Here is a 15,218-nt window from a genome sequence, read left to right on the forward strand (position 1 = left end):
AATACTGCCATACACTGTACCCTGAATAAAATACTGCTATACACTGTACCCACTAAATATAATACTGCCCCACACTGTACCCTGAATATAATACTGCCACACACTGTACCCTGAATATAATGCTGCCACACACTGTACCCTGAATATAATGCTGCTCCACACTGTATCCACTTAATACAATACTGCCACACATGCATACACACCTTATATACATATACACCCCCTCTTATCCTCTGTGTCCTCATCACCCCCATTACCCCCCCGCCAAACCTCTCCGCATCATTACTATAAATACCACCCCCCACCTCTCCTCATCACTATTATAACCAGGGGGGGGGGGGTTATGGGGGGGGGGTGATGAGGAGAGGTGCAGGGGGGGCACCTCTCATCACCCCCATAACACCCCCCCCTGCACCTCTCATCACCCCCATAACACCCCCTGCACCTCTCATCACCCCCATAACACCCCCCTGCACCTCTCATCACCCCCATAACTTGAGTGATATCTTCTTTGTTATCTTTTCTTCTTCATCTGGTCCAGAGACCAGGTCTTCCTCCAGCTCCATCTTCTCTGCAGAGTCTGATGCTCAGACATCATTGGCTCCTCACTGTCCTCTCGTCACCCCCATAACACCCCCCTGCACCTCTCATCACCCCCATTACACCCCCCTGCACCTCTCATCACCCTCATAAAACCCCTGCACCTCTCATGACCCCCATAACACCCCCCTGCACCTCTCATCACCCCATAACACCCCCTGCACCTCTCATGACCCCCATAACACCCCCCTGCATCTCTCATGACCCCCATAACACCCCCCCTGCATCTCTCATGACCCCATAACACCCCCCTGCATCTCTCATGACCACCATAACACCCCCCTTGCACCTCTCATGACCCCATAACACCCCCCCTGCATTTCTCATGACCCCCATAACACCCCCCTGCATTTCTCATGACCCCCATAACACCCCCCTGCACCTCTCATGACCCCCATAACACCCCCCCTGCATCTCTCATGACCCCCATAACACCCCCCTGCATCTCTCATCACCCCCATAACACCCCCCTGCACCTCTCATGACCCCCATAACACCCCCTGCATCTCTCATGACCCCCATAACACCCCCCCTGCATCTCTCATGACCCCCATAACACCCCCCTGCATCTCTCATGACCACCATAACACCCCCTGCACCTCTCATGACCCCATTACACCCCCCCTGCATCTCTCATGACCCCCATAACACCCCCCTGCACCTCTCATCACCCCCATAACACCCCCCTGCACCTCTCATCACCCCCATAACACCCCCTGCACCTCTCATCACCCCCATAACACCCCCTGCACCTCTCATCACCCCCATAACACCCCCCAGCATCTCTCATGACCCCGATAAAACCCCCCTGCATCTCTCATCACCCCCAAAACACCCCCCTGCATCTCTCATCACCCCCAAAACACCCCCCCTGCATTTCTTATGACCCCCCCTGCATCTCTCATCACCCCCATAACACCCCCCCCCCACACACACACACACACACACACACCTCTCATCACCATTGCAGTCCCCTAACCACCATACAATCCCCCCCCCTCCCCCCCGGGCCCCCCGCACCAGTTTACTTACCCTGCCGCGGATCGTTGCAGCGACGTGAGTCTGCTGCTGCTCCTGTCACTGTACGGAGGATGCTGGAGATTCGCGTGGGGACGTAAAGCAGGGACAGATCAGGTGATTGGAGTAGACGTGCGTGCCTGCGCGGGGCACGTGACGTCTCTACTCCCATCAGCCCCTGACCTGTCCGGTGCCGGCCCTGCTTTGTTTCTTAAGGGGCCCGTGCCCTACAAAAAGGTAATTTAATTGAAATGTGCGCTACAGGACGGGCAAGCACCGGCTCTGCTCGGGGCCCCCCCAGCCAGCTCGGGGCCCCAAGCAATTGCTTGGTTTGCCGGTCCGGTAGCGACGGGCCTGATCTCCCCTCTGTATATAGTAGTAGCCTCCCTGTGTATAGTAACAGCCTCTCTTGTAGATAGTAGTAGTCCCCATGTAGATAGTAGGGACATTTGCACGCATCCCTGAGTCAATACCACTAGCTTGTTGACAATGCAGATAACTGGAGAGGGTAGTAATGCAAAGTTTTTTTTTATAAAGTATAAAAAGGTATGGGACCAACTATAGCAGCCACTTGGTCTGCCCCTATAGTAGATACGCCCTTGAAGATATTAAATATACAGTATGTATGTAATGTATATGGGCAAGGGGTTTGTGTTGTCTTTGGAAATGACCACAAGTACCAAAATGATTTTCAGCTCGGTCACAGCACATTTTACAAATGTAGTTCTATATAATTGTAACACTAATAAGACATTTTGCTCATCATAACCAGATTTGTCGGGGACCCACATGACTTAGACCCTTGGCTCACATATAATTACAATAAGATTCAAGTATTATATAATTTTCCCAGACAGATCATTTACATAGAAATTAGGATGTTTTACATCCACTGCTGTCAGATCTATAACCAAGAAAATGTCATTTAGAGAAGCTCTGAGAGGTTATTTCCCTGGGTGGGTATGTGCTGAGTAACTAATACCATATGGCAGGAAACACAGCCTGTTCCCATGTATGCACGATGGCTCTATACAGCTGGGAGCTGAGAGGTTTCTCCTTTGTAGCAAAGGTTGAGCTACTTTTATTTCTATAACATCAGCACTGATGATAGCGCTTCATGCTTTGAATACTTTATACCTTAAACAATTATCATGCAGATTACCTCTAAATGAAAGATCCACATCTATATACCGTAATTTCTAATGCATAATATAAATAGTTTATATGTTTGACCATTGTATAGATATATTCACACACACCAATAAACCATAAAATTAAAACCAATTGTATAATATAGTTCAGGTCTCCCTCGTGCCTAAGCAGTTTCAACTTATTGAGGCATGGACTCCACAGAACCTCTGAGTGTTCAGACCGATCTGTAGAAAGAGCTGGGAGTGAAGCACTTTGACTGTGGAAGTCCCATTGACTTACATTGGGAGCCTGTTTCGGGCCTGTGGCACAGAGCTAGGAGAATCTCTCAGCTCAATCTGGTGGGTTAGCTAGGCAAGAGCATGGTTCTATCTAGGAGCTGTACGTGGTGATGCTAACATACTGCACCACCAAAGCATAGAGAGGAGCAGAACATAAAAGATGTAAAAAGGCTTATCACCAGCTGGGGAGTGTGTGGATAATATGTGAGAGGAGCCAGACAGAGTGCTGCCTATTCACCTCCGAAACCAAGCTTATCCTTCCGCAGAAGAGATGGACAGGGGTAGGGGTAGGGGCGGGGGGGGAAGCTATTGAATTGCTAATGTACTCAAAGTGAGGAAATATGATGTGGGCCTAAAAAGAGTTGTAATAGTTCATCACCAGTGTCATGTGAGCGAAGAGTCTCTGAAGAGGTAGCAGAGCCTAGAGAAAGTGGCACAGAGCAGAAGGGGTCACTTTTCATGGGTGGGAACTAACCAATGCATGCCAAGAATGCCCCTACAAGATCTGCCATTTTGGGGATTCTCTGGCAGAGAAGATAGGTTAAGTGCTGCACATGTGGAGATGTCTTACCACTTGTCACTTTTGTTTATAGGGATTTGGTGACAAGGAATACAAGAAAAGAAGGGTGTATTTTGCTGAACTGGCTTTCAAGTATAAAGAGTAAGTTATTTAACAAAAAAAAAAAAAATGTACTTCCATGTAAGACTTCAATGAAAGAGAGACCCATATGAGATCCAAATTTAGGGAAGCTGTGTTGTGATTAGGTCCCTATGTCTGAATGCAGCCATCACTAAGGAGAGCAGACTGCATGTGGATTTGAAATACAGCTAGTATTAAGTTATATGGGACCTGTATAATTCAGAATGCATTAAAGGGGAACTCCGGGGAACAAAATCCAAAGCCCATCCTTTCCTTCTCACCGACCTATTTATGTGTCAAAATATCATTCATTAGCTATATAGAGCAGTTTCCCTCTTTCAGCTCTCGCTTACTTGAAAGGAGTGAGGGAAAGACATCATAATCAGATCCTGCTTGTCTTTGTGCAAAGCCCTCACTAAGAGTAGCCTCACCCACCTGGAAGACAAAGACCACAAGGTTTCTGTCTTGTCTAGTGGTCTGGTTTCACAGCCACACCTCCCCTCCCTGTCTGAGGAACTTGCCAACAAAGAAATAGCCCAGCATCTCCTGTGAAGATTCACAACTCACAACTCAGAACCTAACGTTGCTCTTTACCTGCTATAGATCTAATCACTGACTGCTGCCATTCAGAGCATAGCATGATTTATTGTTGGGGGTGGGAAAGTTTGAAAGAAAAGACGTGTACAGTGTGTGCTGTTTCACTGTGTTTACAACAACACAGCATGCACACAGATAGTAATAGCAATTGGCTGGCAGCCATTACACAGAGCCACATTGACTGCTGGGAGTTGTAGTCTGAGCTGCAAGAAAGGGAAAAGAATATTCAGAAGACAACAGGGGCCACAGGAGCTAACTATAGGGGACTCAGAACAGGTATTGTGGTGGCTTTGGGGTATTTAAAATTTTCTTATCTTCACCCGGAGCACTCCTTTAAGCTACCCATTGAGAAGTTTACAGGTAGCCACCATGACAGTGTCACAGCAAACATGAGAAGTAGCTATTTGCCAGGAATCCTTACACCACAATCTCCAGAGAAGTTGCTTGTCCTTCCATTTTGGAACCCTCTCATACCATCTACCACTGTATAAAATGTACTCCTTTTTTTTCCTTTTCGGATACGTATATATTGACCCTTATTTGCTAACAGTGGAGTGTAGGTTTCTTTGTGGATTTTAATTCCCTACAATTTATTTTCCACTGTATTTACTAAGGTTTCCCTACATTTTCCACTTTCCCCACACTTTGCTTTTTTTTTACACATGCTCTGATCTGTCTGGTTTTCCTCAGCTCAAATCCACCACATTTTATGTGGAAACCTTAGTAAATATGTTGGGTTTTTGTGAAAATGTCGGGAACACGCCCCTTTTTGGAGACCACACCCCTGTTCCATGCAGCCACGCCCCTTTTCCGGGTTTTCTTAGCAAAATGGAGAGTTAGTCAGGGTTTTTTCAATTCTGGCACAAATTCTTGCGCAAACCATGTTGGGTTTGCAATAGTAAATGAGGGCCATTGTCTCAGAAACTTCAAACATGCCTTATGCCAGATCCCTGGCTTTGCTTCTGTCTGCTGACTTTGTACTTTGTGGCCCTCTAGACTTTGCCCTTGCTGACTCTGTTTTGTCTCTCATGTTGTACTATTCTGCCATGGTGTTGGTTTTGACCCTCAGCTTTCTCCTTTTAACTTTTTCTCTTCTGATTTGGTATTGTTTTTGCCCATGTGTTACATGATTGGTTTGAGGCTTCTTGACTCCCCTGAACTTAGTTCAGTGCACAGGCCATCACCCAGTTGGGAGCTGTTGTTTAGAGCGGATTGTCCAAGTAGGTAAGGACAGTGGTTGGGGCTAGATCCAGATCTACAATGATCCCTACCTCTGACATGATATCCAGAGCACACAGATCCTAGGACTAATTTCTTATTGCCCAAGTTTCTTGTTCTCATATACTTGCCAACAGTCCTTATTTTGTTTCGGGCAATCCAGTGAACCTCTACACAAAAGAGGTGGCGCTTATGTAAATTACATTCAAATGTGGGTGTACCCATGTTCTCTAGGGGGCATGGCTTAAAGGAGTACTCTGCCCCTAGACATCTTAGCCCCCGTTGGGGACCCACGCATTCTCTCCAGCAGCACCCGCTTGTCATCAGCTGCATGGAGCAAAGATCGTTCCGTGCTGATGACTCATGATACAGGGGCCAGAGTATCGTGATGTCATGGTCCCGCCCCCTCGTGATGTCACAGCCCACAATGCAAATCAATGGGAGGGGGCATGGTGACCATCATGCCCCCTCCCATAGGCTTGAATTGAGGGGCGAGGTGTGATGTCATGATGGGGCGGAGCCGTGACGTCACAATACTCTGGCCCCTGTATCGTGAATCATCAGGCACAGAGCGATCATTGCTCCATGCAGCTCATGACAAGCAGGTGCTGTCGGAGAAATTGCAGGGGTCCCCAGCAACAGGACCCCTGCAATCAGACAACTTATCCCCTGCCTGCTGACTTTGTACTTTGTGGTCGGGATGCGGAGTTCCCCTTTGGGAGTATTTTTCTTTTATAAAATGTTGGTAATTGTGTCCTCAATATCCACAATTATGTCCCTGTTGGGTTAATATCTTGGGAAAGTGTGTATATAAATTTAAAACAATGAATGCAAGAAATGCTGTGAATGTCATTTTGTTCAATTTAGCGGAAATGTTATCCCAAGAATTGAATATACCCCTGAAGAAATTGCCACTTGGTAAGTAATTATAAGTGTGCATTACATACAGCAGATTTGCTGCAGATTTTACAGCTGGAAAATCCACAGCAGAATATATTAACCTATAACAACTGTTATGGATTTTAATAACTGGCTTTAATGGGGACATGAAAATATACAAGGGAATCTTGTAAATTTTTCTATAGTTTACCTGCAGATTAACAGCAAAATTAGGATTAATTTTAACATAATTTTTTTTTTTTAAATGCAAACACTTAACTCACATTACTGATTCCATGGCCCCTGCCAGTTTTAAATACACTTGGCCCACACAACACATGATAGCTGCAGTGGTCATATAGGTCATTACATCATCACTGTATCAGAGGGCCCGAGAAGCAGCACCACCGAAAAAAGCAAATCCAGGCCAAAATTGAAATTTGGTGCAGAATTGTGTAGCAGATTTATTTTGGATTTTTCATATTGGTACATTTACTATGTGTGAACTTTCTAACTTTCTCTTACCACCACTGTTGAGACCCCTAATTTGGTCCTCTACATATAACTATTTATAAAATAAAATGAGAACACCTAAATATAAACCACATTCTCCTTCATTAAGGGGTCTGGGCTGACATTCAGGAATAGGTGTCAGTAGCATCTTGAGGAGGCAATTCACATTACTGTTTTACCTTTGTAAGAAAGTCATAGTTACATAGTTTATAAGGTTGAAAAAAGACCAGAGTCCATCAAAGTTCAACCTATAACCCTAAAGAGTCCCTACTGAGTTGATCCAGAGGAAGTAAAAAAAAAAAAAGTCATACTAGAGGTAAAAATTCCTTCCCAACTCCAAATATGGCATCAGAATAAATCCCTGGATCAACGTTCTGTCCCTATATTTCTAGTATACATAACCTGCAATGTAGTTACTCTCCAGAAAATCATCCAGACCCCTTTTAAATTCTTTTACAGAGTTCACCATGACCACCTCCTCAGGGAGAGAATTCCACAGTCTCACTGCTCTTATAGTAAAGAAGAAGTAGAGGATGCCCCCTTGTTATAGATACAGTCCTGGGTATAAATAGATCATGGAAGAAATATCTGTACTAGGGCTGTAGCTAACGATCATTTTAATAATCGATTGGTTGACGATTACGTTATTGATTAATCGGGAAAAATGTCAAAATTTGAAAATAAGGGGTTCAGCTGATTCTACTTGAAAAATTATGTACAATGGCCATATTAAAAGTTTCTATCATGTGATGTGACCAAACAGCAGCAATTATGGAGTTTATTATTTTTTTTTTACGTTTACGCCGGTTGCTGTACTATTATTAATGATCCTGTACAGAAACCAGTGTAAATTTGATACTGCCGCATGGGTAACTGTCTGAACTATTAAAATAAAATGTTAATGATTCACTAATATTTTAATAGTTCAGACAGCTAGCCATGCGGCAGTATCAAATATGTAAAAATAAAAAAATTATTAAACTTTTTTGTATAGCTAATTTTTTATTGGGGGAGCAGTTAATTTACATTTTTTTCAACTTTACTCTTTTTATATAGCACTCCTATACACATGGGGGTATGTGCAGACTGCAGAGCATTGCACCCGAACCATGTCTGTAGTACAGACTCTGCCGTACTACAAATACTAGGGTGCAAATGCTCTGCACCCCCCCATGTGTATAGTAGTATACATGTACTACATACACAGCGCTATACCCATGGGGGGATGTGCAGAGCATTGCACCCTTGTGTGTGTAGTACAGACACTAGGATGCAATGCTCTGCTCATACTACCATTTGTATAGCAGTGTGTATGTAGTACACACACTGCTATACACATGGGGGTATGTGCAGAGCATTGCATCCTAGTGTCTGTACTACAAACACAAGGGTGCAATGCTCTGCACATACCCCCATGGGTAAAGCGGTGTGCACTGCACACTGTACTACAGACACAAGGGTGCAATGCTCTGCATATACTGCTATACACATAGGGGTATATGCAGAGCATTGCACCCTTGTGTCTGTAGTACAGACTAGGGTGCAATGCTCTGCACATACCCCCACCTGTATATGAATGTACACACACTGCTATAAACATGGGGGGTATGTGCAGGCTGCAGAACATTGCACCCTTAGGTCTGTAGAAGACACTAGGGTGCAATGCTCTGTCTGCAGTCTGCTCTGCACATTTCCCCCATATGTATAGCAGTGCAGAGCAGACTGCACACACACATGGACTGAGGCCCTGGGAGGATCACCGGCCGCCAGGGCCGCAGAACAGTGAGTGTGTGCTGTATTGGAACCTCAACCTACCGTACAGGGGCCCTGGAGGCGGCGGCAGGTGGCGACAGACGGCGACAGAAAATGGAGGGTCACTGATCCTCATGGGCTGAGTGGGGGAAATACAGGTAAAATGGCGGCAGGGGAGGAGACAGTTAGGAGGAGCAGCAGCCTCCTAACTGGTAACACTGATCGGAGGGTGGAGCTGAGAGTCTCAGCCTGAGACTGTTAATGACCACGGAAAACGAATCGGGCGATAATTCGATAACGGGATTCGTCAACAACGAATCCCGTTATCGAATTTAATCGATTTTATCGATTAATTGTTGCAGCTCTAATCTGTTCTGCCCCCTGATATATTAATACATAGTTATTAGGTCTCCCCTAAGCCTTCTTTTTTCTAAACTAAATAACCCTAATTCTGCTAATCTTTCTGGGTACTGTAGTCCTCCCATTCCCCGTATTACTCTGGTTGCCCGTCTTTGAACCCTCTCCAGCTCCACTATATCTTTCTTGTACACTGGTGCCCAGTACTGTACACAGTATTCTATGTGTGGTCTGACTAGTGATTTGTACAGTAGTAGAATTATTTCCTTGTCATTGGCATCTATGCCCCTATTGATGCACCTATATACAAATTTATTTGCCTTGGCAGCAGCTGCCCGACACTGGTCGCTACAGCTAAATTTACTGTTAACTAAGACTCCTAAGTCCTTTTCCATATCAGTCGTCCCAAATGTTCTCCCATTTAATACATAATCCCAGCCTGGATTTTTCCTCCCCATGTGCATTACCTTACATTTATCAGTGATGAACCTCATCTGCTACTTCCCAGCTCAAATCTCCAACGTATCCAAATCCATTTGTAACAGTGCACTGTCCTCTATTGTGTTAACCACTATACATAGTTTAGTATCATCTGCAAAGATTTCTACCTCAACAAGGTCATTAATACTGTAAATATATGAAATAGAATAGGACCCAATACTGACCCTGTGGTACCACACTACTATAGTCTACTACAGTCACCCAATCAGAATAAGTACCATTAATAACCACCCTCTGTTTCCCTATAGTCTGGTAAGAGATGCCTTCTAGGTAGTTTGGATGAATTGAGGCAATGCTTTTTCAACTAAATGTAAACTGCTCTTGTATAAATGGCCATATAAGATATAATTGTGTTTTTTATGACTCCTGTATAATTTTAGGAGACAAGTGTATAAATCCCTCAGCAGTCTCTATCCAAACTATGCCTGCAAGCAATACTTAGATTCGTTTCGCCAGCTGGAGGAATATTGTGGATATACAGAAAACTCTATACCTCAACTTCAAGATGTATCCATTTTCCTAAGAGGTAAACTTTTTTATAAATGTAAGTGTTACTGTGGGTATCCAAGGTTCTTCTTATAAAGTACTCCTTATTTACGGGTACGGATAGAGTTTATGGCTAATAATAACAGTAGAGTTACTGCATACAAGAATATAAATGGAATTGACTATGACTTCTACACCACATGCCCTGATGAAAAATGTGGCCCTGACGTCTAATAATGCCATGCCAATTTTTTTGCTTGTTTTACATAACACTTCTAACCTGAAAAGTGGCAGGCAAAAACGAAATGTGCAATTGTGAAACCTCATCCCCCCTTTTTTTTTACATATTCGGATGGATCTTGAACATCATGTTTTTAGTGGCATAAGATGAATCTATTTTAAATTTCATAAAAATTTTGCAATTATCTAAATCCAAAATAAATTTTTCAAAATGACAGCCACTACTAGCCCTACATAACTGCACTGTACTGCATATACAGCATTTTCCATCATGTTCCATACTGTAATACTGCTACCCCTACTACTAGCCATGCTGTATACAGCCACACATCTCCTACCTTATCTATCATGTTCCATACTGTAATACTGCTACCCCTACTGCTAGCCATGCTGTATACAGCCACACATCTCCTACCTTCTCCATCATGTTCCATACTGTAATACTGCTACCCCTACTACTAGCCGTGCTGTATACAGCCACACATCTCCTACCTTCTCCATCATGTTCCATACTGTAATACTGCTACCCCTACTACTAGCCATGCTTTATCCAGCCACACATCTCTTACCTTCTCTATCATGTTCCATACTGTATTACTGCTACCCCTACTACTAGCCATGCTGTATACAGCCACACATCTTCTACCTTCTTCATCATGTTCCATACTGTATTACTGCTGCTGGGAACCCTACTCTGTACAGGATATGTATACAAATTCAGAGACCTTGGAGACCTTAAAAGTGTCATACATGACTTTTCAGGGCAATTTTATGATTTAGACCAAATTTATTAGCACTTAATCTGATGGACCAACACCATACCCCAAACAAATTTCCGGAAATTTGCTTATCTCTAGCCAAAATATGTTTAGTTTACAATACACTGCCTTTTATCAGTAGATGGCACTGTGCTACAATGCAACACCGCGTCTTGGTCGCACAAAGAGAAGTTGCCAGTTAATGAATCTGTATGTAAAGAAGATACAGAGTTCTAGTAGCAGTAACATACTTTACTGCAGATACAATTGAACAGTGAGAACTTCCCTGGAAAATATGATGATTTGTCTCATAAGATATATGGTTGGCATTGTGAACTCACCAATTCTGTTTGATGGTTACATTGCACAATTTTATATGTGGCATTTTATTAACTAAATAAAAGAGTTATCCTCTTTATAATTTGCAAAAATAATACATTCATCTAAATAAAAATATGAGTAACCACACATTCTTTGTATTACTTTTTTGGTACAGACCCTTAAAGGGGTACTCCAGTAGAAATTTCTTTTTTTTAAATCAACTGGTGCCAGAAAGTTAAAAAGATTTGTAAATTACTTCTATTTAAAAATCTTAATCCTTACAGCACTTATCAGCTGCTGTATAATACAGAGGAAGTTGTACAGTTCTTTTCTGTTTCACCACAATGCTCTCTGCTGATATCTCTGTCTATGTCACAAACTGTCCAGAGCAGGAGCAAATCCCCATGGCAAACCTCTTCTGCTCTGGAAGTTCCTGACATGGACAGAGATGTCAGCAGAGAGCACTGTGGTCAGACTGAAAAGATCTATACAACTTCCTCTAAAGTATTGCAAGGATTAAGATTTTTATATAGTAGTACAGTGGGGATCAAAAGTTTGGGCACCCCACGTAAAAATTTGTATTAATGTGCATAAAGAAGCCAAGGAAAGATCAATAAATCTCCAAAAGGCATCAAATTACAGATTAGACATTCTTAGAATATGTCAACAAAAGTTAGATTTTATTTCCATCATTTACACTTTCAAAATAGCAGAAAACAAAAAAATGGTGTCTGCAAAAGTTTGGGCACCCTGCAGAATATATAGCATGCACTGCCCCCTTTGCAAAGCTGAGACCTGCCAGTGTCATGGATTGTTCTCAATCATCATCTGGGAAGACCATGTGATGTCAATCTCAAAGGTTTTAAATGCCCAGACTCATCTGACCTTGCCCCAACAATCAGCACCATGGGTTCTTCTAAGCAGTTGTCTAGAAATCTGAAACTGAAAATAATTGACGCTCACAAAGCTGGAGAAGGCTATAAGAAGATAGCAAAACGTTTTCAGATGTCAATATTCTCTGTTCGGAATGTAATTTAGAAATGGCAGTCATCAGGAACAGTGGAATTTAAAGCAAGATCTGGAAGACCAAGAAAAATATCAGACATAACAGCTCACAAGATTGTGAGAAAAACTATTCAAAACCCACGTTTGACTGCACAATCCCTCCAGAAAGATCTGGCAGACACTGGAGTTGTCTGTACACTATTCCACTATAAAGAGATACTTGTACAAATATGGTCTTCATGGAAGAGTCATCAGAAGAAAACCTCTTCTACGTTCTCACCACAAAAATCAGCGTTTGAACTTTGCAAATGAACCTATAGACAAGCCTGATGCATTTTGCAAACAAGTTCTGTGGACCAATGAGGTTAAAATTGAACTTTTTGGCCAGAATGAGCAAAGGTACGTTTGGAGAAGAAGGGGAACAGAATTTAATGAAAATAACCTCTGTCCAACTATTAAGCATGGGGGTGGATCAATCATGCTTTGGGGTTGTATTGCAGCCAGTGGCACAGGAAACATCTCACGAGTAGAAGGAAACATGGATTCAGTAAAATTTCAGCAAATTTTGGATGCTAACTTGATGCCATCTGTGAAAAAGCTGAAGTTAAAGAGAGGATGGCTTCTACAAATGGATAATGATCCTAAATACACCTTGAAATCCACTGGGGATTACATCAAGAGGCGTAAACTGAAGATTTTGCCATGGCCTTCACAATCTCCTGACCTCAACATAATTGAAAATCTATGGATAGACCTTAAAAGAGCAGTGCGTGACAGACAGCCAAGAAATCTCAAAGAACTGGAAGAATTTTGTAAGGAAGAATGGGCAAAGATACCTCAAACAAGAATTGAAAGACTTTTGGCTGGCTACAAAAAGCGTTTACAAGCTGTGATACTTGCCAAGGGGGGCAGTACAAGATATTAACTCTGCAGGGTACCCAAACTTTTGCAGACGCCATTTTTTTGTTTTCTGTTATTTTGAAAGTGTAAATGATGGAAATAAAATCTAACTTTTGTTGACATATTATAAGAATGTCTAATCTGTAATTTGATGCCTTTTGGAGATTTTTCCATCTTTCCTTGGCTTCTTTATGCACATTAATACAAATTTTTACCTGGGGTGCCCAAACTTTTGATCCCCACTGTAATTTACAAATCTGTTTAACTTTCTGGCACCAGTTGATTCGAAAAAAAAATGTTTTCCACCGGAGTACCCATTTAAAGGGGTATTATCATCAGAAGATATTATCCCTTGTCCACAGGAAAGAGAATAACAAACTGATCGGTGGGCGTCCAACCCCAGGAGTCCTCACTGATTCCAAGAATTCTCTATGAGGCCGCCAAACATTACCAAGTTCAGAGCTCCGCAATGCTCGATTGCCTCATAAAGAGTGATCGAAGCTTTGGCTGTACATGTGTGGTGCGCTCTATTCATTCCGGGGAGGTCTGTCCGTGCTTTTGGGATCAGTGAGGATTCCACAGTCTACAGCAGGAACTCTACAGCAATCTGATGTAGGAAATGGTACGTCCCCCACTGAATTATTGAATCACATCCACGCTGTTTAAAATGGCAGACAACAAGATAGTTGTCTTTTTTAAATGACAACTGTCAGAATTGTGAATGCAGTTCTGGAAAATAATATAAGCTGTAACTCAGGATTAAAAAAGAAATATAGGGGGAGATTTATCAAAAGTAAAAATTGCTCAGTTGCCCATAGCAACCTATCAGATTGTTTCTTTCATTTTTGAAAAGGCCTCTGAAAAATGAAAGAAACAATCTAATTGGTTGCTTTGGACAACTCAGCAACTTTTCCTCTGGACAAGTTGCGCAAAACTTGTGCAACTTTTTGATAATCTCTGAGCTCGCTGAGTAGGCACACCGTGTGGTGGAGGGGTGTTGCTTTGCCTAAATGGAGCAAAGTCACCCCTGTTCGCCTAAATTAAGCAAGCGAACACTGTCCTTCAAATCTCCACCAACTCAGAGCTAGCAGAGATTTAAAGAACACAAGGCAGCCCTAAGGCACAGAGACTTATGTAGAGTTGCACGGCCTGTGCTAGCCTGTGCACTGGTGGGGTGGCAGCGAAGATGCTGGTCTTGATACTACCCCCCTTGATTGTATTGTATAGATAAGGTAAATATATATTAAAGGTGTTTAATCTGTTGCCTGAAGCACTGAATATGCTGTAAATAGATCAATTATTATTGTCTTTTCACAATTGAAGGTCTTGGTTTACATATCCCTAAAATCCACATGACAATCGTTTTTTTTTATTTTTTTTTATTTATTTATTTTTTAAACAATCATTTTCATAACATTTTTATAACAGGAAGCACAAACCCCAGGAGATCCTGGAATTCAAACTCTAATAGCACAATAGTGTGCAAGTAAACACAGTAGTAGTATAACATCTCCAGCTTTCATATACCGTATATACTCGAGTATAAGCCGAGTTTTTCAGCACAATTTTTCATGCTGAAAACACCCCCCTCGGCTTATACTCGAGTAAACTCTCCACCCGCAGTGGTCTTCAACCAGCGGACCTCCAGAGGTTTCAAAACTACAACTCCCAGCAAGCCCGGGCAGCCATCGGCTGTCCGGGCTTGCTGGGAGTTGTAGTTTTGAAACCTCCGGAGGTCCGCAGGTTTAAGACCACTGCGGCCTTCGACATCATCCAGCCCCCTCTCACCCCCTTTAGTTCTGTACAGTACTCGCCTCCGCTCGGCGTTGGTCCGGTGCTGCAGGACTGTCCGGTGAGGAGGTCGTCCGGTGGGATAGTGGTTCCGGGCTGCTATCTTCACCGGGGAGGCCTCTTCTAAGCGCTTCGGGACCGGCCCCAGAATAGTCACGTTGCCTTGACGACGATGCAGAGGTACGTTCATTACCAACGTACTTCTGCGTCATC

At 43.0% G+C, this 15,218-nt stretch overlaps 1 protein-coding gene across 1 annotated transcript in view; it reads left to right on the top strand.

The window, feature by feature from the left end:
* LOC130369375 (tyrosine 3-monooxygenase-like) overlaps window positions 1–15,218 on the top strand; it is a 63,552-nt gene that overhangs the window by 20,828 nt on the left and 27,506 nt on the right. The window contains exons 5-7 of the mRNA XM_056574553.1: window positions 3,641–3,708; window positions 6,370–6,420; window positions 9,885–10,030. Coding sequence (XP_056430528.1) covers window positions 3,641–3,708; window positions 6,370–6,420; window positions 9,885–10,030 — 265 coding nt within the window. The remainder of the gene's footprint in view (window positions 1–3,640; window positions 3,709–6,369; window positions 6,421–9,884; window positions 10,031–15,218) is intronic.

The sequence above is a fragment of the Hyla sarda genome, chromosome 4 (assembly GCF_029499605.1).
Source record: "Hyla sarda isolate aHylSar1 chromosome 4, aHylSar1.hap1, whole genome shotgun sequence".
NCBI classification, from domain to species: domain Eukaryota; kingdom Metazoa; phylum Chordata; class Amphibia; order Anura; family Hylidae; genus Hyla; species Hyla sarda.